The sequence below is a fragment of the Leopardus geoffroyi genome, chromosome E1 (genome assembly GCF_018350155.1).
Source record: "Leopardus geoffroyi isolate Oge1 chromosome E1, O.geoffroyi_Oge1_pat1.0, whole genome shotgun sequence".
NCBI lineage: Eukaryota > Metazoa > Chordata > Mammalia > Carnivora > Felidae > Leopardus > Leopardus geoffroyi.
In genome coordinates this window covers 36268265-36294930 of record NC_059330.1, presented here as the reverse complement: position 1 = coordinate 36294930, position 26666 = coordinate 36268265, and the positions used below count along the sequence as shown (strand labels likewise).

Sequence of the window (26666 nt, the reverse complement as noted above, 5' to 3'; positions counted from 1 at the left end):
GCTTGGGGAAATACTTCTGGTAAAATAGCAAATGAAAAATGAAGATAGACACATAAGATGAGAAAATCTAAACCTATTAACAATGGACAAATACGGGGAAGATACATTTAAAAATAAAATTCATATTGTATGACCATGGAATTGTTGATTTTCTTACTTCAAAAAAAAAAAAAAAAAAAGGAAATCCATTTTTTTAAAAAAGTTGTTTTTATTGTCCTCAATGTTTTTCTCTCTCTGAATTTGTATGTTCACACTGAAGGAAAATGGATCAGAATCCCATCTTTAAAATGGAGTCAAGTTTCAGTGTTTCTGGATTCAGAGAATTGAATCTTACAAGTAGACCAAATACTTCTCCAGGAAAAATGAAGAGGAAAAGAGGGAGAGAACAAGAACAACAACAACAAAAAAGTGGAACAACAATAATAAATAAGTGGAATAAAATAATCAGAATAGTGTTATTAAAGAAATAATTTATCCTGCAGCCATATATATATATATATTTCCCCCCCCCCCCGCAGCTATATTTTTAACTCTCACAAACTAAATTTAATTCTCCACTGAAGATTAAGCCTTCCCCAAAAAAGCTGTGTAGGAAAAATTATGAAAGACAAATACAATGTTTATTAGTTGTCTCTAAGAACAAAAGAAAGCAAGAAGGAAAGAAAAGGAGAATGATAAATTATGGCATTCCAAGTTGGCCCATTCCTGTTCCTATCCTAGGAATGTGAGTCTTGACAAGAAAGAACCCTTCTCTCAGGTTAATTTTAGTGCTGGGCTCACTCAGAGGGGAGACGAAGCACCAATCAGCATCATTCAGTACCCCCAACCCCAGCCTAAAATAGCCAGATCACTGAGGCAAAACTGATTTGGGGGCTAAAAAGGTCTGCATCTCACCCGGGCTGTCTCCTCTCTCTTGTGTTCTTGCAGCCTCTGACTATACACAGAATCCCTTGGTGGGGGCAGGGGCGGGGGGAGGATTAGAATTCACCCAGACGTCTGATTTTTAAAAGAACTAATCAGTTTCAATTTAGCAATAGTTGGTCAATTTTTATTTTCACAAATTTGTATCTTCTCCTCTACTGTCATTTTAAAACGTTGAAAAGAAACTAATTTCAACTCACATTTAGACTTCCATTGTATTTTTTAAATGGGGAAAAAAAAAAAAACCCCTACAAGTGAACTGAATTCAATGATTACGTTCATAATTTTTGTTTTCCTTGGAATCTAGGGTAGGACAAGGTGAGCTGCATTTTACAGGAGTTTAGAGGTCTGGATGGAAATATTTGTGGGGTGTAACTTGCTTTTGTTTTAGGACTAAAGAGATAGAGTAGTGGGTTATGTTCCCCAGGGAGAAACCCTGAGAGGTGCTTCTATTAATTCTTAGAGATTTAAATTAAATGGAGGAAACAGTACTTAAAAGTTTCTGGGAACTGCAATGCCCTGTCTAGGACCCTCTTCCTTATTCCCCAATGTAACAGAAAAGATTTCAGCAGATTGGGGCTCCTATTTAGGAAGAGGCCAAGAACACAACAGCCTTTCTGAGACCATCTTTTAGCCCTTTCAAAAGTCCACACACATCACCAAGAAAAGTCCCCGGGCAACAGACACACATTCTGGCAAGATTTTTTTTTTTTTTTTCTTCCCCTGGACTCTCAATTTTCCTCTTTATTCTTTTTGCTCTGCAGTTTGCATTAGCTGGTCTTTCATTTTTTAAATGTTTATTGAATGCCTACTACGTGGCAGACACCGCTTCCAGCTCGTGGGTTTGTGTGAAAATTATGGTCAAGAGCTGACTAAATATTAAGAGTCAGAATCTGCGGGGAAGGGCGGGGGGTGGGGGGCGAGGGTCGGAAGAGGTGGGGGGGGGTAGGATACAGATGTCGCCCACCTTCCTGCGTAGAAAACAACATTCTTTTTCTACTCAGCAACTAACAGCTCATAGTATTTTAATTTCTGTTGCCCCAAGCAGAGGGGGGGAAAAAAAAAAACCCAACAACCCGTCACAACCCCCCAAATCCGACAAACACGTGGCTGGCTAGAACAAAACGCGGATTTGTAGAGTGGGTTTTGAAGGTGGTGATGGAGAAAACCGAGTTGGAAGCCCTCCCCCCACGCCCAAGCCCCATTTCTTTGCAGCGCGCGGGGAAAACCGGGAGGGGGACAAAGGTGCGGCGTGTGGTCTTTTAACTCCCGACTTTTTGAACGGTATAAAATCGTCTGACAGAAGAGCGGTGTGCCCAAGTCGGGGAGTCAGCTCACTGACTCTGCAAACAAAAAATAATAACAAGGAAAAAAAAAAATCCAAGGCATTCATATCAGTGCAGCCAACACGTGTTGCGGAGCCGGCCCGGGCCGCAGGCGACTGAGACAATGGGGTCGGGGACGGGGAAAGGGAGAGTGACCCCCTTCCTCACCTGCCCTCGCAGCACGCGTGCCCCCGACAGAATTGTTTCTCCCTCCCGCAGAACCCGGAGCAAAACCCGAGCTTCCGCCCAGCGCAGGGAGAGTCTGGCATTACCGGGGGTCCAGTCCCTCCCCCTTTCTTTTCCCGACCCTCGGGCCTGGGGGGCTCCGAGGTCCCCGGGCCGCGCTCTCCGCCACCTGCCCCCCCCCACCCCCCGGCGCCGTCCCAGCCCCCTCCGCTGGAAACTCGTTGCCCTCGCCCGCCACTCGGCCCGGGATCCCGGTTGCGCGTGGACCGCGCGTCCCGCTCTCCGCCGCCTATCCGGGACTCCGAAACGCGCGGCGAACTGCCCCCTCCCCCACCGCCGAGACGGGGTGCGACCGCCCACGTGTCGCCCCTAGCCCAGTCGGGTCCGTCCCTCGGGCTCCCGGGGCCGGAGGATCCGGAGCGAGTTGGTCAAAGGCGAGGAAAGGGACCAGGGCGGATCCGCTTCCCCCTCCCCAGGAACGGGCGGGGGAGGGGCCACCGCCCCCTCCTCCAAGCTCCCGCCCCTCGCTTCCCCGAGCGCCGAGCGGAAATTACCCCCTCCCCCCGCGGGTCTGACCTGGGGACGTGGGCGGGGCTTCGCGCTCGGCCCCCCGCCCCCGGCCCCTCTCCCGCCTTCCCGCCCGGATCCCACCGCTGCACCCCAAACAAAGTTCCGAGCCCCTAACCCAGCGCTGGGAAAGCTGCGGTCGCCGGCCTGGGTGGGGCGGGCGGAGGGGACTCCACCTGTCTGCCCCCGCGTCAGGGAGGGAGAAGGGGAGCGTTCGGATCTCCACCCGGTCACTCCCTCCCTGAGACCTCCCCCTTCGGTTCGCTCGGGTCTGCTCACGCTACCACTCCTCTTCCTCCTCTCCACCCCTCCCTCTCCTGGGGTCAGCTTGGGCCGGAGCCGCGCGTTCCCCCAGGACCTTGAGACGGCCTCGTTCAGCAGCCGAACCCCGGGTGCGAGCCACCCTTCCCCCGTGGGAATCCCGAAACATGATTTCTTGCGGCTCCCTCGTTCCCAGCCGCGGTCCCCCGCGGTCTCGGCTTCCCGGTCCCGCGCTCGCAGGGTCCCTCGGTCCCGGATCCCCGCAGGCGGGGGAGTCTCCCAGGGCTGGGGCCGGGAAGGCCGAGACCCCTCACGTAAAAATCTAGGGGAAAAGCGCCTTTCTTTTTAAAATCGCCGGCTCGCGCGACCCCCGCCTGAAGACCCCAGAGTCCTCGGCTTCTCTTTGTCTATCTCGGCCGTTCCCCGCCTGTCAGTCGCTAGCAGTTAACCGGGGTAGGGTGGGCAAACTCTCCCCCCAGCCTGCACACGAATAAAAAAATAACCGTACATTTTACCCATAAAGAGGTGGGAGATTCAGGGCCCGACCACCCTCCCCCAGCCGGGGCCGGGGTAGGGGGATGGGTGGGGGCGGGGCGCCTCCCTAGGGGCCAGATTCTTGCCAAGGGGGAGGGGGCAAGCCGAGCCTCGGGAACGCGGCCCCCGCCGCCCTGTTTTCCCCCCGGGGGTGAGTTGAGTGCCCCCTCCCCCCGCACCCCAGGCTAGGGATTGGTGGGCAGGGCCGGACTGAAGGGCCGATGGGCCCAGAGGCGTCGGGGGTCTTCCCGAGCAGGGTGGGTGGGGGCTTTCACCACGTGGCTTCGCCTTTTTTTTTTTTTTTTTTTTTTTTCCGCTCCATTTTTTTTCAAGTCGATTTTATTTAGAGGCGGCGCCAGGGCGGCCGCGGAGAAACGTGACACACCAGCCCGCTCGGAGGGGTTTCGGACAGAAGGGAAGGAGCAGCGCCGAGTCGTCCGCCTCCCAGCGCGCCGCGGGCACTTCTCCCGGGCCTCGCCGAACTCTCCCGCGACCTCTGCGCGCCCTCAGGCCGCCCTCGCCGCCGCGGGCTCCGGACAACTTCAGGGGTGGGGTGCGAAGAAAGTTTGCGGCTGCTGCCGCCGGCCTCCCGCCTCTCGGCCTAGGAGGCTCGCCGCCCGCGCCCGCCCGCTCGGCCTTGCCAGGGACCGCGTCCCGCCCCGAGACCGCCACCATGAACAAGCTGTACATCGGCAACCTCAACGAGAGCGTGACCCCCGCGGACTTGGAGAAAGTGTTTGCGGAGCACAAGATCTCCTACAGCGGCCAGTTCTTGGTCAAGTCCGGCTATGCCTTCGTGGACTGCCCCGACGAGCACTGGGCGATGAAGGCCATCGAAACTTTCTCCGGTAAGAGTGCGCCCACCTCCCCGGAAAAACCATAACGAAATCCCCGTACAACGGAGACCTGCCCCTCTTCTCTCCTGGCCCGCCAACTCCTCTGTCCCTCCGGCCTGCGGGGCTTGGCCTGGGCACCCACCCTCCGCCCACCTCCTTCGACGCCCCCTGCATCCCCCCGACTCGCCCCTCGCGCGGAAATATCCCGGACCTCCTCACCCCTTCCTCCCAGCCCCAGAGCAGAAGCTGGAGGCTTTAATAAGGCCGCCCCTGCCCCCCACCGACGGGGCGGGGGGCCCCGTTGGCTGTGTGTGTGTGTGTTGGGGGGGGTCCCCACTCTGGCGGCCCTGGTCCGGGCATTATTTTCACGTCCGCCCCTCCCTATCCGAGGCTGGCCGCCCCCCACCCCACCCCCCTCGGCCCCCTGTGCGAGCACCCCCTGCTCCCGTTCCTCCACCCTAGGCCTTTCCAGGCGGGGAAGGGGTCCCCGCTCCGTCTCCGATCTCCCGGGAGCCCGGTGGGGACTGCAGCCTTCGGGCAGGACCTGAGACGAGGGGGTCCCGCCTCCCGCCCAGGGCCTGGGCTTGAGCCATTTTGATTTGAAAGTGGGGCGTGAGCGGGGTGGCGCGGCGGCGGCGGCGCCGGGTCGCCATGCTGCTTCCCGAGACGCCCAGGCTGGGCCGAGAGGCGCGCGTCGCGGCCGCCGGGGACCCTCCCCGCGGGGCCCCGCACCGCTCCCCCAGGGCCTCTGCCCACCACCGGCCCCGACAGGTGAGCGCCCCGCCGCCCGGAGCCCCTCTCCGCGGCAGGACGGGAAACTAAAGTTTCATTCTGCACCCCTCCCCCGCCACACACTTTGGGAGCATCAGGGGGCCCTTTCTCTCCCGGCCCCTGCTCCCCACATCTGGGAGTCGAGCAGGCAGCCCGCCCACACGAACGCCCTCGTCGCCCCTTTCCCGGATCCGGCTCCCAGAGCGAGCCACTGCCCAGCCAGCCTCGGTGGGAGAACAGAACGAAACGAAAATTAACAAAACACAATAACGAATTTATAGATTCCACCATTCCCAGAGCGGCCGTTTCGCGTCCCGGCCGCGGAACCCACTGCCTGGATTCCTAGGCAGATCTCAAATCCCAGGAACTCCTGAGTGCCCCTCTTTCTCCGTCCCTTTCCCACCCCACACTCCTGTTCCAGCTCTTATATTGTCTTTTTTTTTTTTTTTTTTTTTTTTTTTAATCTTTAGGGAAAGTCGAATTGCAAGGAAAACGCCTAGAGATTGAACACTCGGTCCCCAAAAAACAAAGGTAGGAAAGGGCTCTTTGAGAAGGGAGGCAACCTGGGGGCGCTTAGAGGCTGTGTTAAGGGGTCCATAGTGTCTCCAGTGGAAGAAACCCATTACTGGCCTTCCCACCCCCAACTCCGGATGTTGGGGGCAGGGAGGGAAGATTGGCTAAGATCTTGTAATGGGTGGTTTACAGCTTGTAAAAAATAAGCCGGGTTTGGGGTGGGCTGGGAGAGATGGTATTTGGAGAAGTAAAAGGGAAAAAAATCAAGAGGGGAGAAGCCTTGTGGAGTTTATTCAAGGTGTATGGGGCCATTTTTGTGGGGAAGCTAAAAATCTTTGAAGAGTTGGATCTCCTGGGCATTGCTGCAACTTCTAGCAGGCCTCATTTTCTCTTTTTCCTCCACCCATCCCTTAGCATAATTCTTCAGTGGATTGGGGGGGGGGGGTCCCCTTCAGTTCCCTAGGGGAAGTGGATTTGGAGTTCCTGGCCCCAAAAGAATTGCTTGTGCTTTATATGTATTTCTGCAACAGGCAAGGACCTTTTTTTTCTCAGACCCCTACTCTTAGTCCCTCACATCACACATCCTCCCCTCCCAACTGGATTTTGCAAAGAATATGCTTTGGCTGTGTGCTATCCTTTCCGAGCCCCCCCCCCCCCCCCCAGTCCATTGTTACAAGGGGACCATCTGGGGTGAGAGCTTTGTGTTCAGGCTGTGAGCTGGGGCTCTTTGGAGGGTCTAGAACTCCCTGGATGAATAGTGGAGAGAGAGAGAGAAAGAGAGAGTGTGTGTGTGTCTGTGTCCCAGTACCTTTCTGTTCTCACTGAAGCAAAAAGTGGGGTACCTCTATCATGTTCCCCCCAAATCTGATTCATGGAGGGGGGGGGGTTCCAGATCTTTTCATTGAACTCTGGCTGGGAAATTATAAGAACAGAGTCGGCTCTCTCAAATCTGACTTTAAATATGTTGACAGTGCAGTTTTCCCTCCTGTGGCAGCTCCCAGGAAATTTTTGAGCCCTGTGTTACCCTCTCCCCTCCCTAGGTGTGTTCTCCCCCTCATTTCACTGGAAACTTGCTGCATTGAGAATAATCCCTGGCGTTTTTCCTGGGTGGGAAGGTGTAGGTGGGTGGCTTTGTTTTTTTTTTTTGTTTTTTTGTTTTGTTTTGTTTTTGAGCCTGTGAAGTTTAACTGCAAAGTTTAAGTCAGATAAAAATCTGTTCCGTGGTTTTTGCTTTGAGCTATTTTAAGTCACTTGGAGCTATTGTATCTATAGATGATCAATATGGCTTGTAACTATGTTTATAGAGTCTGTGATTTAACCTCACGGTGCTTCTAATACTCTTATTGGAAAGGCAATTAGAGTTAGGAGTAAAGAGGCAATAAAATCGGAAGAACGGGGGGCAAAAAAAAAAAGGCTTATTTATTATTTTGAAACATTTCCTGGAGATGGGAATGAGAGCAGCATACTGACACCAGTAGATTTATTGAGAAGATTGTGGCTAATTGAACTGAAAGCTGAGTGTTTGAAACATGTTGATGAGAGAGATCCAGAATAACTGGAATTCTGAAATATGGAGGATTTTTTTTTTCCCCCTTTGGCGCTTCAGGATGGTTTAAATTGTAAAGAGAATGCATCGAAGGCAAGAGAAATAGCAAAACGTGATGAAATGGGACCCAAAACATTTATACTTTAATTTCCATGGTGCTCTGTATTTATGGATCTTACCCCCTAAGCCATCTGTTTGCTTTCAAGCCATTTTTAGGCTCCTTCTCGTTCCCTCCAAAATGCATTACTTAGGGCCCTTTTGAGTTGGGAAAGGGGTGGGGTTTGTGAGAAGAGTGGGTACAAAATCTTCCTTTCCCCATCCATATTAAATTCCATCTTTTGTGTGTTCTTCCCTTCCCTGAAATCATTTTTTGAGCTCAAACACTGAGTCAGTTGTGTGTGTGTGTGTGTGTGTGTGTGTGTGTGTGTTTGCGGGGTGGTGAGAAGGCCCTTCATTTTTCTAAAATGAATCAATTTTTGAAGTTTTAGGATTTAAAAAAAGAGTTTGTTTGCATGAAGTCCGTTTGCTCTATCATTTTGAGTTCTTTGAAGGAAGCATTTTGTGGTATGTGTTTTTAGTTAGTCTGTCTGAAAACCAGTTCTTCAGTTGGTCTGGGACTGGCCTTTTCAATCCCATGAATGTATGAAACAGGATCTAGTGAATTAACTATAACTAATATTTGAAGCAAGATGAACAACTGTGCATGTGTCTTTTGTGTATATGTACTTTTCACTGTTTAAAGAAATAGAAGTAACTATTTTTGGTGCACTCAGTTCCAAATGAGATATGACTTGACACATTTCTGAGAGATTCAAGAAAGTCTAAATCCTATGTGTTCCTGTTTTTTGTTTGTTTGCTTGGGTTTTTTTTGGGGGGGGATCAAACAAATGATAGAAGGTTACAGCAGTTACCTTAGCATCTCTGACTCTGAAGTATGCATCTATTTTGTTCTAAGTTTGTATCTATTTGAATATAATTTGTACCTTTTTAAGAACCCAAGAGACCGAGCACTCTGTATTTAAACTGAAAACATGTTTAATTTTAATTTTTAATCGGGTGACATTCGATTTCTTCCACCTTTCCAAACCCCTTTTTAGACAGTGTTGGAATTCTGGCTAACAGTTTTGGCTTTTTGCTGAGAATTTGTGTATATTCACTGTCAAATATTAGGACAACGGAGCAAAGCCAAGAGCATTTTTAAAACAGTTGTGGAAAGGGTTCATCTATGTGTTTTATTTTGAGAGACATAAGAGTCCTTAAGGTAAGGGGGGGAGGGTCCCATTTTAGACATGTTTACCTTGGGAAATGACTTGCTTTTTTAAGGGAATTAAACTTTTATTTCATTTGCCACTGTGTGTGCCTTTTTCTGGAGGAATGTGACGTAAAGACAGCATACCTACTGTCAACTGCTGTCATAAAAATAAAAGGTGTTGGCTGTTAAGAGAAAAATGCAAGAGGGGCACTGCCTTTCTGCATGAAATGTGTTCAACTTAAAAGATTGATTTTCCTAGGCAGGTTAATGGTGGTTCTTTTCTCTAAGCTGACTTAAAATGAGACGGGCTAACCCCTTTCCCTTTAATTTTCCAACTCTTACTAAAAAAAATGCCCAAACAGAAATTGGGTGTCAGAGCCACGGAAGCGTGGGAACCCTCCAAAAGGGCTTCCACTTTATTCCGATTTTACAGTTGAACTTCCCAAAGTTAGCAGCTTTGGAAATCCGTGCGAAGGGGATGTCCTGTAAGTGGCAAAAATATTATTTTTAATTTTAAGTGATTTGCTCTGAAGTCCTTGGATCACTAAATGTTTTCAAAACAAGCAAAAAGATTTTGCTTTCAGAAATGGATTTGTCTTTAATAAACATTGTTCTCAGGGGCTGAAAATGAATTATAAGGGTTTAAGAAGCAAGGGAATGTCTTTAAAAAAACAACAAAGGAGTAAAAAATACAGGAGTGGGAGGATTTTCAGGCACTTTTACTTTAGTGGTTGCAGTTGAAAGATACATCTGACCTGTATTAAACCAGTAAGTTTCACACTTTTAGTAAAAGGTTTTCTTGTGAGTATGTGGTTAGGGCTTTTTTTTTTTTTTTTTTGGCCTTGATATAAATTTAAAAATGGTTGATTCCTGGGACGCCTGGGTGGCGCAGTCCGTTGAGCGTCCGACTTCAGCCAGGTCACGATCTCGCGGTCCGTGAGTTCGAGCCCCGCGTCAGGCTCTGGGCTGATGGCTCAGAGCCTGGAGCCTGTTTCCGATTCTGTGTCTCCCTCTCTCTCTGCCCCTCCCCCGTTCATGCTCTGTCTCTCTCTGTCCTAAAAATAAATAAACGTTGAAAAAAAAAATTAAAAATGATTGATTCTTAAATTTTTCGGCACTCTTTGGAGAGGGAAGGTGAAATCAATTCACTCTCACTTAATTTCCACCTAGCATGTAAACCTTACAAATTCGTGAGTTATGTTTTCTTCGCTGCCAGAGAAACCCTTCACTTGTTGCCATTTAGGGCACAGCATTTCAAGATCCTCTCCTAAGGACAGTGGTGTTTGACTGTCCGTTGGAAGAGTTGTGGGTTGCTAGAATCTTTTCTTTTCTGACCCAAAGTCAAAAGATGAAATTTTACTTCACTGCTTTCCCCGATGGAGAACTTTGGAGGAAAGGAGGGGAAGAGTTGTAATTCCCATCGCTAATTTATTCCAAGTAGAGTCAACTCTTCCAAATGTACAATTTTAATGGCATAGCTTTTGGTGGAAAAAGAGCAAAACATTCTTGTAATTATGTTTCAGAGATGAAATACATGACATTAGCAGTTGGAAAAATCTTGATTCAAAGGTTCTGAGCTTCTAATCTTTTCAAATTACCTTAATATACATCATTGGAATCTATGTCATGTGTTTGGGTACTTTTAAGGCTTATTTTTTAAGAGTTTATTCTATACTTTAATGTGTAGCAGCCAGCTGACAAAGAGTACCACTGAGATAGGCTAGGGAGGATACAATTCTAAAATATTTTTAACAATTTCAGATCTGGTTTGGTTGAGTAAAAAGGGGGGGGGGGTGGGGAGACCAGTAAATGCTGTGTGAGATTTGGGTGGGGGGGGGGGTTGCTGAAAGACATATACGGGTTCTATCTCTTGGGGTGGCAATGTTGTCATTAGAATGAAAGTGTGAACCAGAGGCGTTTGAAGAACAGACATTTTGCCAGCTGTTAGGATTTGAATCCAGTCTCGTTCTCTGTCCGCCCCTGTAAAGATTCCTAAAACGTGGCCGATGCCTTCCAGAAAGTGCAGCTTAGAATTTGGGATGGGAGTGTTGAGGGAGAGGGGAGAGGAGGGGAAGGGGGGGGGGGGGAAGGCAGCAGCAGGGGAGACTGGAGAAATCAGACGAGTTAGTCCCGGGTTGGAAATTCCAGACGGGGGAAAAAAAGAGAAAGAGAGATGGGGGTTGGGGTGGAGTCCCCGCTTCCCTTTTTAAAGAGAGGCGGCCGGAGGCGCACAGCGCCCCACGGGACAGAGGGGGTCGCAGGCGGGCGCTTTCGAAGACGGGTGGGAGATCGGGGCGAAGGGCAAGGCGCTTTCTGCCGGCGGGGTTGCCCGCCTGCCCTTCCCCTTTTTGCAAAAAAGCCGAGAAAGTCGCGGCGGCGCCGGCTGCGCTTCCTGGAGGGCCCGCGCCGGCCCCGCTGCCCCACGCCTTCCCCGCCCGCAATCTCCGCCCGCTCCGTTCCTGGGGGGGGGGGGGGGGAGGGGGGCCGCCGGCGCGCCCGCAGGCCTGGGGATGGGTGGGGGGGCTCCCAGGAGGGCTTCCTTGTCCGAGACCCCCGGCCGCGGCGCGCTGGCCAGACAGCCTCGCCTTGGACCTGAGAGCCCCCGGATCCCCAGCCTCGCCCACGTGGAGCGGTCCCTGGCTCTGGGCGCAGCCCTTTCCAGCGCCCGGGCTGTCCCTAGACCTTTCCACTCCAAGGCAGAAGCAAAAGGCCAAGGAGGAGCGAAGAGGGCTGCGGAGGGAGGGTGGGGAAGGAGAAAAGGGCGAGGGAGGTGGAGAGAAAATGGAGGTGCATGTGGTTGTTGTGTAGCTGAGGCCCCTTGGCAATGGGGCGTAAGACTGGAAGAGTCAACAGGGTCCAGGAATCTTTAGAAAATGTACTGGCTCCACGTTCCGAAGGCTGTGGGAAACAACCACAAAAGGGGGTAATGGTAGTCACCCGGGCTTCTAGGATGGGTTTTGTTCCCCAGGGTAAAAGGTGGACGACAGGTCCTCCAGTGGGCCACTGACTGGCCCTTGAAGAGTTTTCTCAGGGTCTCAGCCCGGGGTTTGACTTCATGTGAACGTAAAATTTGCGCGCCATTTCCACCTGCGTGAGCACATTTCCTCTCCTCGCCCACACCTTTTAGAACGCCTGTCAAAACAAAAGCAAGGAAAGGTCTCAGAAAACATGCACTGGAGAGAGTGCAGCCTTTTTTGGTTAACTGATAAAAAGTTTGATTTGGCTAGGAAGACCTCTTTCAGGGAGCGTCTGTGCTAACATACCCTTGGAAGGAAGGCACGGCCAGCAGGAAGATACTCAGTCTCCAGTTGGCTAACTCCATTCCGATAGAGAAACTTGGATGTCCCCTCAGATTTTGTTCAAAGGGGCCTATGTGCTTTTTTAGTGAGTGGGAGGGGTCATCCTGATACTGGACAAGCAGAGCCGGCTTTGTAAGGCCTTATGTTCGCAGCTAGTAGGTTTGCAATAAGTAGTCAAGGAATGAAAGGCACAGCAGTTCAAACAAGTTTTCATCCTAAAGACAGGTCACCGAAATCAGATGTATGTCGATTACGGGTAAATCACAGGAGAAAAGTAGGTCTGCACCTCATCATTGTGATACAGTTGGAGAAAACCTGATTGCAAGACACTGAAATGTAACTGTACGGAACAGACAGGGCCAGAAATGGAGTCGCATTGCAGAAGTCCAGTCCTCCAGGGTCTGGAGTCCTGTCGCAGAAGTCCAGTCTCCCAGTTGTATGGCAGAGAGCATAGAGCATGGCGACCCATCAGTAAACTGCTTTTGAGTGAAAGAGCAAACAGCTAGATGATGAGAAGAATTTTGGGCTGGTATGTCCAGATATTTTCAAAGCCCCTAAGGACAAGTCTGCTTATTAGACAAGTGGCATTTAGGTGGCTCGAGGCACCTAAGGGACCTGTCAGGATGGATGGGTGTGAATTTTCGCTCCTAGCGTAGGGGAAGGGAATGGAGAACCGTCTCTTTGAGAGGAGACAGGAGGGGACCTGTTTCCCACACCGTGTCTGTTCCCTGGATTCTAGTCCGCCCTCTCAGTATTTCTGTAGAAGAGGGTTAAGGAAAACTTCAGTTTTTTTATTCCTACAGCGTTAGTTTCAGTTGAAAAACTAGTCCTTCATCCAGATGTTTTGGCCACTCGCAATGGAAAATGTTAAGTCTGCGTGAAATTTGATTGGATAGTTTCGTTGATTGGATGTAGTTAGACTGTTTCAGAGGAGAAATCAGAATTCAGGAAAAAATTGTTCTGCGTAAAGGTTGTTTGTGGGGTCTGAGTTCTTTGGCAACAGGAACCTGGTAGACAGGAATCACTGTGAGCTCCTGAGGCTCAAGGAGAGAGGAAGCTCTATTAGGTCAAGGTCTCGTGACCTACCCTGGGTCCCTCCCTCCACCCTCTATTGGACTGTGGAGGAAAGGTCTCCCAGGAGAGCCCGGTGTTTAAAAAACAAGAGCTTTGGAGGCAGGCGATGACTATGAAACCGCAGAAGTTAATCTTCTTAAGCCTCAGTTTCTGTAACTGTAAACCGGTGTTACTACACATTAACTATTATTATTGCTGTTGTTATTTGTTTTAGATAGGGACCTCTCTGCCTTCTGTCTCTGGACTGGCAGCTTGGGGCATATACTCTAAGGCAGTAGGTCGGGTGTTTAAGCGTGCTTATGTGAATGTGGCCTGTAGTTTCCATGGGACAACGAGGGGTAGGCATACGGCAGGGGGTTTGTGTGTAGGGAGCTCTGATAACCTGCATGGTGAAAGGAAAAGCCCCCTTTTGGGAGAGGGAGCTGAGGCTTACCAGGGCAATCCCCCCCAGACCCCCTGGGATGTGGACCCCGCTGCCAAGTCTCTTACCCATCCCGGCAGACCAAAGGCTCGAAGAGAAGGTGCGAGCATGGTGGAGAATGCTGCTACTGGTTATTCCTTAGGGGAGGGGGCCGCAGATTCTATTGTTGTTGATGCCATGAGCCCGGGCCAGGTGAAATTTCACACTTGAGGGCTACCGTCAAAGGGGCATGTGGTGTAGGGATACTGGTGAGTGAGGAACCACCTTCGTGCTGCCGATGAGGTAAGTGTTCCAAGAATTCAGGATGGGAAGGGGACAGTGGGAGTCCTTGAGCGTCTGAGGAAGGAAGAAATGAGAGCAGCTTCCCCCACCTGGTGGGAGATGGGCGTGTTTTGCCTCAACGCTCCTCTCTCTCTCTCTCTCTCTCTCTCTCTCAATCTCTGTAAGCTAACAAAACAGCCTTTCAGGAGTTGGGGATCCCTGGATGCCCGGGAAGTGACTGCATACACTGTTCCCCGTCCTGGGCCCTTGTAGACGGCAAAGCTCCAATGGCCTCGCTTTCCTTGGCCCCCTGGACTGGAAAGGGAGCACTCCCCCCCCCCCCCCCCCCCAACATCCACTTCCTCTCTCTGGTGCTCCCTGTTCAAAGGGTGCACAAACACGCGCTCGCGCAGACCTATTGCCCCTTTCGAAATCGCAGTGTAGGGACTGAGGATTGAACCTTCTCTTAGCGGGCTGGGGAGAGGAAGGGCTTCCAATCCGGATGTGGGTTTTGGCCATTTAACAGGCTTGTGACTTTAATCAGGTACTGTAAAGGGTTTTTACAATTAGTTGACGTGGAATGATGTGTGTTGCCTCTTTACTGGAGTGGCGTCTGGGATTGCTTGGGGCTCCTCAGCTTTCCATGAGGTGCTCTGAAGATGAAGAGGGGAAAATGAGGGAGACAGGAACTAGGCTGGGGGCTGTCGGGTGGAGTAAATTTGTTGAGGATGTGTGTTCAGAGCTAGAAATATTTATTCTACTTCCTCCTCCAGGTCTCTAAGTTGCTTGGGAGAAGTCCGTCTGTAATAGAGCATTTGCTTTGGCAGGATTTAGAGACAGAACCCTAAATTAAAGAGTAAAGATGATCCTCTGCAGACCAGGCTGTTGGTGGCTGCAGCCAGTATGTTCTGAGCAAGGACTAGACAGAGGATGTTGGCTTGGGAAGGAAGGCAGCAGGGTTCAGAAGAGTATTTTCTTTGAGTTCTTTGGTGGAGTGTCCCCCACACCAGCAACTTTTTACCAAACGTAAAAGAAGGGAAAAAATCTAGCTAGCTGACTAGCTTTTTTTATCGAGAGGGTTTTCCTGAATATGGTCATTACCATTTTGAACCAAAGCGGCTGCCGCTGCTGCTGGCTTTTTTATTTTTTTTTTTATTATTTTTTTTAATGATTTTACTTATTTCTGAGACAGAGAGAGACAGAGCATGAGCAGGGGAGGGGCAGAGAGAGAGAGAGGGAGACACAGAATCCGAAGCAGGCTCCAGGCTCCGAGCTGTCAGCACAGAGCCTGACGCGGGGCTCGAACTCACGGACTGTGAGATCATGACCTGAGCTCAACTGACTCAGCCACCCAGGTGTCCCTCTGCTGTCTTTTTAGAACAGGGTAGAGTGAGCCCTGTCCAGAGTAAGCTGGGGGCAGGCAGGTAGTGGAATAAAATGATCTTCCCAAACATCCTAGGTCTTCATGAGATAATCTTTCACTTTCCTACCCTTGCCTCTCGCTGGGCTATCTTGAATGAGTAGTTTGCTGAATTTAAACTTTTTTCTTAAAAAAATTTTTTTTTTAGTGTTTATTAATTCTTGAGACAGAGACAGAGCATGAACAGGGGAGGGGGAGAGAGAGAGGGAGACACAGAATCCGAAACGGGCTCCAGGCTCAGCTGTCGGCACAGAGCCCGACGCGGGGCTCAAACCCACAAACTGTGAGATCACGACCTGAGCCGAAGTCAGACGCTTAATTGACTGAGCCGCCCAGGCGACACACTAAATTTAAACTTCTAACTGGAGGAAGAGCCATGCCTGTCTAGGCCCAGGCTCCTTCGGTCTCTTCAGAACATCCCATGGTCAGCAACTTTAGCCTGGGCGTGTGTGGGGGGGTGGTGCTCTGGCATTCTGGCATTAGCCATTTTCTGCAGGGGGATGGAGAGATTTTAAAGATACGTGGTTACAACCAAATGCGGCATAAGAAAATCTGTAACAAGATGGTACGGACTGGTGGGATAGCTTGCTTGCATTTTGCGGTGAAGTTTGGTACCTCTGAAATATTTTTAATTTAAAATTTCAGTTTTTTACGTTAAAAAAGAATTTTAGATATTTTAATTTGGCTTTTTATTTTTAACCTTTTATTTACTTAATTCTAAGTGGGCTCTAGGCCCACAGTGGGGCTTGAACTCATGACCTGGAGATCAAGAGTCCCATGGTCCACTGACTGAGCCAGCCAGGCGCCTCTTAAATAATTATTTTAAAATAATTTAAGTCAGGGGCGCCTGGGTGGCTTGGTCGGTTAAGCGTCCGACTTCGGCTCAGGTCATGATCTCATGGTCCGTGAGTTCGAGCCCCGCGTCGGGCTCTGTGCTGACCGCTCAGAACCTGCAGCCTGTTTCAGATTCTGTGTGTCCCTCTCTCTCTGCCCCTCCCCTGTTCATGCTCTGTCTCTCTCTGTCTCAAAAATAAATAAACGTTAAAAAAAAAATTAAAAAAAAAATAATTTAAGTTAATTAAATATTTTTTAAAGAATAATTTTAGGGGCGCCTGGGTGGCGCAGTCGGTTAAGCGTCCGACTTCAGCCAGGTCACGATCTCGCGGTCCGTGAGTTCGAGCCCCGCGTCGGGCTCTGGGCTGATGGCTCGGAGCCTGGAGCCTGTTTCCGATTCTGTGTCTCCCTCTCTCTCTGCCCCTCCCCCGTTCATGCTCTGTCTCTCTCTGTCCCAAAAATAAATAAACGTTGAAAGAATAATTTTATGTGGTGAAGCATACGCAACATGAAATTTAGCATCGTAAGCATTATTAACATTTTTTTTTAACGTTTATTTCTTTTTGAGAGAGCATGAGCAGAGAAGGGGCAGAGAAAGAGGGAGACACAGATTCTGAAGCAGGCTCCAGGCTGTGAGCTGTCGGCACAGAGCCCAGTGTGGGACTCGAACCCATGGGCAACGAGATGGTGACTTGAGCTGAAGTCAGATGCTTAACCAACTGAGCCACCAAGGCACTCGAGCATCGTAACCATTTTTAAGTGTGCAGTTCAGTGCCATTAAGAACATTCGCAGTGTTGTGCAGCCATCATCTCCACAACTCTTTTCATCTTGCGGGACTGAAACTGTACCCAGTAAACAGAAACCACCCCCCCGCCCCTCTCTGGGGGATTTCAACTGTTGCCAGTTTTGCTTTTTCCTACATGGTGGTCACCTCTTCATCCTATATAAAATGAGAGTCTTTGCCCTGCTCCCCCCCCCCCCCCCCCCCCCCGGCGCTGCATTAAATACTAATTATTGGGTTTTTATTTAGCGCTATTGGGTCTTTTTCAGGGTGGGGGAGAGAAACGAGGGTTGAGAGGGTGCTGCACAAAAGAGGTACAAGATGAAATCTCTGCCCTCCAGCATTTTCACTTCAGATCCAGGAAAAGCCGTGGGACAGCAGAGGCCAAGAGACTACGTATTAAAATGGGAGGCACACAACCTCAGGGACTAAAATAGAGGAGGGAGGCTTTGAGTGAGCTAAGCTGTGTTTTGGAGGATAGGCAGACAAAATAGGAGCGGATTAAGGAGAGCATTATGGATTGACAGGGAGATAGATGTTGATGGGAAGACAGTTCATCTAGGAGAGAGGGGTAGGTAGCATTGTAGTGAGGAGGCCTCAGGCAGGGTAGGGCACATATCCCTGTTTCTTTCCTTCGCTGAGCATCTTCTTTGCTCCAGAGTTCTTCTGTTCGAGGCGACTCGGGTCAAAAGATGAATTCCTTCGGGGCGCCTGGGTGGCGCAGTCGGTTAAGCGTCCGACTTCGGCCAGGTCACGATCTCGCGGTCCGGGAGTTCGAGCCCCGCGTCGGGCTCTGGGCTGATGGCTCAGAGCCTGGAGCCTGTTTCCGATTCTGTGTCTCCCTCTCTCTCTGCCCCTCCCCCGTTCATGCTCTGTCTCTCTCTGTCCCAAAAATAAATAAACGTTGAAAAATGAAAAAAAAAAAAAAAAAAAAAAGATGAATTCCTTCGACAATTATAGGGAGCATTTATGGAGTATCTGTTCACATTTAACCGACGTCAGTCACTTCGCTGAGTTCTCATAAGAACCCTGTGCAGGTATCTTCATTCTCCAGAAGGCAGCTGAAGCTCTGAGTGGTTCGAGTAACTTAGCCGGTCAATACCTAGTCAGTACCTTGAATAGGGAGTAGCTCTGGGATTCACACCCAAGCCTTTCTGCCTCTAAGGCTGAGCTTTCTAAGAAGGTGGGAACAGGTGATCTTTTAACAGTTCAAAGGAATTTATTTATTAATAGAATTTTTTTAATGTTTCTTTTTGAGAGAGCGCGCGAGCGCGCGTGCGCGCGCCTGGGTGGGGGAGGGCCAGAAAGGGAGGGAGACACAATCCGAAGCAGGCTCCAGGCTCTGGGCTGTCAGCACAGAGCCCGACTCAGGCCCAAACCCACGGACCCGTGAGATCATGACCTGAGCCGAGGTTGGATGCTGAACCGACTGAGCCACCCAGGCACCCTAGCGGTTCAAAGAAATTGAATCTTGGGGCGCCTGGGTAGCTCGGTCGGTGGTGTCCGACCCTTGATTTAGGCTCAGGTCATGATCCTGGGGTCGTGGGATCAAGCCCTGTGTCAGGCTCTGTGCTGTATAGAGCCCAGACAGCGTGCGAGTCTGCTTGGGATTCTCTCTCTCCCTCTCTTTCTGCCCCTCCTCCTTTTTCTGCCCCTCCCCCCAATAAATAAATAAATAAATAAATAAATAAATATTAAAAGAAATTGAATCTTTGAGCTTTTTTGGGGGGGGAAGAGCATAAGGTTAGCAAATGAAAACATGCCCAACGTTAATGCCTCCGTGAAACCCCATGAAATAAGCTGTGTCGGTATTTTGAGTTACAATTTTGAGTTACAAGGGCCTCCATCGTGTGGCGTTCTGGTAGGCACTAGCCCAGGAGCCGGTGGCCTATCCCTCCCCAACCTTTGTTTGGGTTCAACTGGGAGAAAATGGGAGGCTGGGGGGAAGGGCAGGGATTGAGACGCTTCTCCTCCCACCCACCCCCCTCCTCCTAGCAGGAAGGGACAAAGAGTTGACCTTTGTGACAAGCCTACAGAACCATAATTCATAGCTTATGTATGTTTTGAGGCAAGAACCCAGGTACCTGCCCTTGGCTGACAAGCAGGAGGCAGGCTTCACGGTACAGCGACACTCGCTGGCTAGCGTCACCTTGAGTTAGTCACCTAACCTCTCTGGGCCTGTGTTTTTGAGCTGCAGAATGGAAATAAAACAGTCTTCTGTGGTGGTTCAGAGGCTCAAGTCAACCTCTTGTCGCTGTTCTGGGTTCCTAGGAGGTGCGAGTGTAAAGGACTTTGTAAACTCTCAAGTACCGTGCAAATGTGAGTTATTAATAAGATTATCATGAATTGATGACACCCCAAGAGGGCAGACAAAAGAGGTCCTTCTCACCCCCAGACGAATGCTCTACGCTGCATGGGGGGTATGACTCTTCGATTGTAACTTTTCAGAGGAGGCTCCTGGGACGCCCCGGGAAGAGGGTCTTTTATTCTCCAGGCCTGGAAGGCCCCTTCGTTCCGTGCCCCCAGCCCAGCCCAGCCCAGCCCAGCCCACTCCCGGGCCTCAGTTCCTGCCTTCTCGGTGGGAGGCCTCCCTGGCCTGGTCCTGCCTCCTCCCGCAGCCCGGCCGAGGTCTCTAAGGAATGCCGCCTCCCGGGCCATTTTCTCCCCTCCAGCTTCTGCGGCCCCACTTCCAGCCCTCTCCCGGCCCCCTACCCCCAACCGGTTCCCACTTAAATGCTTGCAGGCCTGTTTGCAGGCGGGAAGCCCCCTCCCCCACAGGACCACCTCAGTCACAGCCCTGACCACAGGGAGGTCGGGTCTGGATTTACTAAAGGACCCCGGAGGGGAGCCTGCCCCTCGCTGGCTGCCTGGCTCGCTCATGGGTCGGGTTTCGGCCGGTGGCTCTGGAGAGAGAGACAAAGGGCAAAGTCCCGTCCCCACCCCCACCCGGCAGCCCGGGGGCGCTTGTCCCCTCCCCCTCTGGGCCTCGCCGGGGAGGCGAGGCCCCCACCCCACCCCCTACCCTGGGCCGGGCGGGACCGGCTCCCAGCGAGTCGGGGTACCGAGGGGGTTCTGGCGGCAGAACATTCTAGACTGCCGAGCCTGCGACGGGGGCGGCAGGGGGGTTGGGATTGGGAAGGGGGGGACCCGGGGCATCGCCTGCCCCCTCCTTGAGCTCTGCCGACAGGGCCCACCCAGCGGCTGGGGTGGGAGGCCGCGCGCTCAGCTTTCCCTGGGCGAGGTGAGGGGCTGGGGGAAGGGGCCGCCCGCGTGGGGGCGCAGGCCCGGCGACGCCAGCGCGGCCGCTCAGCTGCTCAGGCCTTCTCAATTGCCCGTTCATGAGGGCTCCCCTCCTCCCCCCCAGCTGCTGCCAGCCCTCCCCCACCCTCAGCTGCTGCCGCCCTTCCCAGGCACCTCTTTCTCCTCCTTTGCCCTGCCTGCCCCCGCTTTCCGCGGCCTCCTCGGCCCTCCTCGCCGGAAGGCCCCCGCTCGCCACCCTGGGGCTCCTGGCAGGCCTGCGACCTTGCCTGCTGCACCATCTTGGGACGCGCCGGTGCAACCCCACCCCGGCCGCGGTCCTTCTGCCCTGGGCTGGGGAAGGGTAGAGAGGCAGGATGGGTGTCCGTGTCCGAGGAGAGTTGTTCCGATGAACTACTCACCCCACGAGGAAGAAACAAACACCAGCTTCCTGAAGTTTGCGACTACCAACAACAGGTCTTGGCCGGCAGCCGGAGGGGAGACAGGAGTGAATCCCTTGAGGTGGTGACCCTCCTGCAGGAGGGACACAGCCAGCACCCCTTGCCACTAACAGGATGATCAATGTTCATTTTTAAAAATGTGTACTGGGAGGCATTTACATCCTTTCATAGGGAGCACTCGCGATTCCAAGAATTAATGCTAAGTCCCATAGGGTGTTTTCTTCCCTTCCGGGTGGAATGGAGTTGCTGCAGACTGATTTCTCTTGAGGCTGGTCTAGTTTTCCTCTTCCTTGCTTCTGAGAGGCTCCCCCCCCCTCCCCCGCCCCCCTTGCAAAATCTTGTCTTGAACTGGGCTCTCCAGGTTTGCCGTTCCCTGCTGAGGAGAGGCTCAGCCTCTCTCCATTCCCAAGGCATGCCCCATGATGCTTTCCACTGAGCTCCAGCTCCGTCCTCAGCCAGGTCTCTGGGTCCCAGAGTGCCAGATCTTCTGGCTCTTAAGCTTTCTGGAGAAATGCTGAGATTCCCCACCGGAGGGTGAGAGTTTAGCCTGCACCCCTTGTGCGGTCAGGGCAGGAAATAGTCTTTCTAGCCCTCCCTCTAAGAGTATATTAGCCTACCCCACTGGTAATATGCTGGAAGATGCTGGAAAGGTCTCACTGCTAGCCTGAAGAAGGTGAACAATGCCCGAAACAGTTCGTTTCTTTTCTTAAAAAAAAAAAAAAAAAATTTTTTTTTAACGTCTATTCATTTTTGAGAGACCAAGAGACATAGCATGAGTTGGGGAGGGGCAGAGAGAGAGAGAGAGAGAGAGGGAGACACAGAATCCGAAGCAGGTTCCAGCCTCCCAGCTGTCAGCACAGAGCCCGACACGGGGCTCGAACCCACGAACCACGAGACCATGACCTGAGCCGAAGTCGGACGCTCCACCGACTGAGCCACCCAGGCGCCCCCGCGACAGTTCATTTGTCATCCCACACCATCGCTACCTCCACTAGGAAGGCTGCGCTGCTCACCGGGGTCACCTCGTTATCATTTGTCCCTGCACAGTAGGTTTATTCCGAAGGCTGCTTCTGCCCACCTCCCCATCTCCAGATTCCCCTTCCTCACACTTACTGGCGTAGATAGAGCTCACGCGGCCCCCCCCTCCGCTCTAGGAACCACTCAGGTGAAAGACAACAGTTCTAGGCAGAGAGCAAGGTGGAGGGAGGGAGAGGCAGTTGGCCCCGGGCGGACTTGAAATTTGTCTGGAAAGAGCTCCACTGTCTCAGAGCTTCTGTTTTGGCTTCCTCTGGTGCTGCCCAGATGGGCAAGAAAAAAACGTGGGCTGTCTTGTCAAACCATGTATTTCCAAGATGAGTGAATTGAGCAAAGTATTCGTCTTTGAGGTTTGCTTGCTAACACCAGTGAACGCCTCTCCTGCTCCGTGTCTCACCTTTGCTTCCTCGCCTGTCCCTAGACGTACACGAAAATTCGCAAGAATTTTTGGTGACTACCCTCTTACGCTGCTAACGTTTCTCTGACAGTCATCCAGCCGTATTATAGTATAGTTAGCTTTTCTGTGAGTTAAACCCTGTGCCCAAATTAGAGCCGCATGCAGTAAAAGCCAGTTGGCACGCACTTAGCCATACAGAATATGGGCATTTTTCCTGCTGCTGACATGGGGGCTATACAGGCTTCTGCTGTGTTAACACTTCTTGTCAGAGAGAAAGCAGCAAGGTTTGGTGAGATGAGCATACGCCAGCCTGGAAGGAGAGCTGAGTTCTAGTTCTACCTTAGAGCTGCCAAGGCGCTTTTCCTTTTTTCTGAGCCCCCGTTTCTCCAACTGTCAAATGGAGGTGACTGGTTGAGGACCCTCTCAGCCTCGAGGGGCTTACTCCTCTCCTGCTCAGTCTATGAATCTGATCTCCTTTAACGGGAACTTCTCAGTGCTGGCTTACGGGCTGTGTGTGTGTGTGTGTGTGTGTGCGCGCGCATGCATGCATGCATGCATGCATGTGTGTGTCCTTGGTCCCATAAGAAGCCTAGCGATCCCTCACCCCACCCTTCTTCTCTGCCCTCCAGGTAGGCCAGGAGCACGTTAAACACTGTACAGAGCCTTCGAAGGAGAAGGCTGTGTGGTTCATTTCAGAGTCTCTTCTGGAGATTTGCTTTTTTCCCTTCTGCTTGTCTCCGGCATTATTAGCACAGGAATCAGCACATGTGGGGCAGTACATGTGTGCTACATACATTTAAAAGAACATGTTCACACTGGGGCGCCTGGGTGGCTCAGTCGGTTAGGCGTCTGTCTCTGGGTTTCGGCTCAGGTCATGATGGCAGGGTTTGTGAGTTCGAGCCCCGCATCAGACTCCGCGCTGACCGTGCAGAGCTTGCTTGGGATTCTGTCTCCCTCTCTTGCTCTGCCCCTGCCCCGCTCGCTCGCTCTCTCTCTCAACATAAATAAACAAACATTAAAAAAAAAAAAAAAAAAAAAGACCATGTTCACAGGACCACAGATACACCCAGTGGTGTCCCCTGCCTTCCCGTACCCCCTCCTACACCCTGGCATTCACCTGGGTGGTGCATCTGCTCTGCCTGGTCTTGTACCTTTCAGTAGGTTAATATTTTCCTTTCCAGCCCCTACCCTGCCCATCAGCCCACCCGACAGCCTGCCTGTCTGGCTGCCCTGCCTCTGGATCAGCCTGGCATGGAGCCCTGGGCACGGTGCCAGCTCCTCCTCCCCCCCAACCCCGCCCCCTTTCTCAGCTACTGCCATGCCTGGAGCGTGCCAGGTCCGCCTCCTTCAGAGGCTTTCCTGGACCATTATTTTCTTCACCTCGCCACCCTACAGGGGTGCGGGGGCAGGGTGGGGAGGAAGGATGGGGTCAGTGGTGATCTTATGGAAAAGGCAGAGGTTGGCACTTGGGGACATCTTTTATGTGTGACTTCCAGCTGGAAGAAACTGGGAGGAGAGCCAGCTTCGGGAGGGTGCTTCTACTCCAGCACTAGTCACAGGGGACTCTCTTGTTGAGAGAAGTCCACAGCATCACCCACTTCTGAAGGGATCCAGTGGACAGCCGCCCTCTCCTCTCCAGTTAACCCTGTCTGTTCCCTCCCCCCATCCCCAACAAAATGGGGTCTCCTCCTGGACTGTCTTCTCCATGAGAGCAGAAGGCATACCTGTCTTCCATCATGTTAGCTCTGCACTGTAGCACCTCTCAGCCTCCTGCAGTAGAAATGCAGTGAGAGCCACATACGTAAGTAAATTTTCTCTTTCTTTCTTTTTCTTTCTTTCTTTCTTTCTTTCTTTCTCTCTTTCTTTCCTTTTTGCTTAGATTGTTTTCAATTTTTGGAATTTTCTAAGACCCATGTCAGAAAAGAGTGAAAATAATGAAAAGGATTAATCCTAATATTAATTGAAAAGTTCAAGGTATTATTATCGTTAACGTTTATTTATTTTTTGAGAGAGAGAATGCCAAGCTGGCTCTGCACTGCCAGCACAGAGCCCGACTCGGGCCTTGATCTTACGAACCATGAGATCATGACCTGAGCTGAAATCAAAGAGTTGGGACGCTTAACCCACTGAACCGCCCAGGTGCCCCTGGAAAATTCAAAGTATTATTCATGCAGCATGCCATCAATGTAATAATGAGGTCTTTATCTTGGGGGGTGCGGTACAAAGTGGTAAAGAATCTGGTGTATGTTTTTTTACGCTTAGAGCCTGTCCTGATTCAGTCGCTAGTAAGTTTGCATCGGAAACGTTTGATCTGTATTTAGACTTCACAAATTTTACGGAGGAAAAGTTAAACTTGTATAAACACAGAAGACAAGAAAATTATGATCCCGGTTGCGGTAGCCACATTTCAGTTGCTCAAAAGCCACACGTGACTAGCGGCTACTGTGGTGTAGACAGCACGGGCCCAATGCTTAGTAGGTGCCAGGAAAATCTATGGAATGAATGACTACAGCCGCTGGATTACAGAAACCTTGAGGCAAGTCAAGGTTGACTACTTATTAGGATTGAGCAAGCATGATGCGTGTGCCGGTGTGTAACGTCTTTGCTCTTTTCCAGCGTGCACGTGATAACTCGAGCCCCATCCCCAGCCAAGCTTATTTTCTAATTGCCTTGGGTTAGTTTCTTCCCAGCTTTTTAATTTTTTTTTTTTTCAACGTTTATTTATTTTTGGGACAGAGAGAGACAGAGCATGAACGGGGGAGGGGCAGAGAGAGAGGGAGACACAGAATCGGAAACAGGCTCCAGGCTCTGAGCCATCAGCCCAGAGCCCGACGCGGGGCTCGAACTCACGGACCGCGAGATCGTGACCTGGCTGAAGTCGGACGCTTAACCGACTGCGCCACCCAGGCGCCCCTCTTCCCAGCTTTTTGAGAAGATAACCTGTAGGCTCGAATGAAGACTTGGACGTCATTGGGAAGAGTTAAATGCGTAGGTGTGCGTGCGGGAGGATGCCTTACTTTGGGACATACGGATGGATCCCAAAGTTTCATCAGCTCCTAAAAATCTTGAAATTGTGTGCAAACTGTTGGCGTTTTTCTGGTGTAGAGTGTTCTTACCTTTTCTCACATTCCTAATGGAAACCAAGTCTCAAAAAAGGCAGGGGGGGCGTCTTAAGAACCACTTAACCTAAGACCATCAGGGCCCAGAAAATTCCTCTGATTAAGAAGGCCTTTGCCTACAGGTGGACCGACTTGATCCCTGTCTGGGGAACACAAGACTCGGTAAAAGGCTAATCCTAATCCTTGTTGCCCAGATGTGAGAAACTGAGGTCCAGAGAGTTGAAGGTTTGACTTGCCCAAGGCCACGTAGCCTGTTAGTCAGAAAATCACAGCCAGGGGGAGGCATAGAGGTGCAGGGTCTAATCTGGAAATCCCAGTTTAATCCTGGTTCTCTGCAGAGATGAAAGTCCAGGTTTGACTTTTGATAAGGGGCCCAGAGCTTGACAAGACTTCCAAAACCTGTTGCTGCTTCCCTCCCCCCCCCCCCCCCCCCCCCCCCCCCCCCCCCCCCCGCCTTCCACTGCTTGGCCCCACCCTGGTTTAAAGGAACCCCTCCTAGAGAGGGGTGAGGTCATCTACTTGACTGAAGATGGCACCTTCCCCCGTGGCTATGGGGGCGGAAAGAAGAATCCACCACTCCCTGGGGCAGTTTTCAGCTTTTCTCCAGGAGACTTGGAGTTCTTCCTTTCACCTAGGGTGCATTCTGCCCTGCAGGGAGCCCCCATTCTGTCCTCTCTGCAGGCTCACCGCCAAGGCTCGCATTCTTGCTAATACGACACCAACTGGAAAACCTCACTTGTTAGATGCATTCATTTAGGACCTGTTGTGACTTTAAAACTGGGTGAGCTATGGGGCGCCTGGGTGGCTCAGTCGGTTAAGTAATCCGACTTTGGCTCAGGTCATGATCTCGCGGCTCATGAGTTTGAGTCCCGCGTCGGGCTCTGTGCTGACAGCTGGGAGCCTGGAGCCTGCTTTGGGTTCTGTGTCTCCCCCTCTCTCTACTCCTGCCCGGTTCGGCTCTGTCTCTCTCTGTCTCAAAAATAAATAAACATTAAAAGAAAAAAGCTGGGTGAGCTAGAGTAATTTAAAAAACAATGATGGGAAGCAAATACAAAAAAGTAGAAAGGATAACGTAATAAATCTCCCGTGTACCCATCACCTTGCTTTAAAAATTACCAACCCATGGGGCGCCTGGGGGGCTCAGTCGGTTAAGCGTCTGCCTCTTCAATTTCAGCTCAGGTCATGATCTCCTGGTTCGTGAGATTGAGCCCCGCATCAGGCCATGCGCTTGCAACAGAGAGCCTGCTTCTGATTCTCTCTCTTCCTGTCTCTCTCTAAGTAAATAAATAAACAAACAAAAAATTACCAACTCCTATCTAATCAGTGTTTTCTTCACCCCCTGATTATTTTGGAGCAAATTCTAGACACCTTATTTTATCTGTAACGGTCTTTTTTTAAATATGAGAACTTGAAGAATCCTTAGTTCTTAATAGTGTAATCAGATATCTAGTCAGTGTTCAATTACGCCATAGAATCACTTCACCCACTTACGGAACTACGCAGCTAGGGAAAGTTACTAAGCTCAAGAAATTACGGGTGGAATGTTCTGATTTATTGGAGAACAGTACCCACTTTAGCCAGGCCCATTGTTCGCCGTGTTGTATGAATTCCGAA

At 51.1% G+C, this 26666-nt stretch overlaps 1 protein-coding gene across 2 annotated transcripts in view; it reads left to right on the top strand.

The window, feature by feature from the left end:
• The first annotated feature begins 4089 nt into the window (after nucleotides 1-4089).
• Nucleotides 4090-26666, top strand: part of IGF2BP1 (insulin like growth factor 2 mRNA binding protein 1) — a 43814-nt gene continuing 21237 nt past the window's right edge. The window contains exons 1-2 of one of the 2 annotated variants that reach the window (XM_045488507.1): nucleotides 4090-4642; nucleotides 5872-5932. In XM_045488507.1, coding sequence (XP_045344463.1) covers nucleotides 4468-4642; nucleotides 5872-5932 — 236 coding nt within the window. In that variant the 5' untranslated portion in view covers nucleotides 4090-4467. The remainder of the gene's footprint in view (nucleotides 4643-5871; nucleotides 5933-26666) is intronic. The other variant, XM_045488508.1, reaches the window with a different exon arrangement.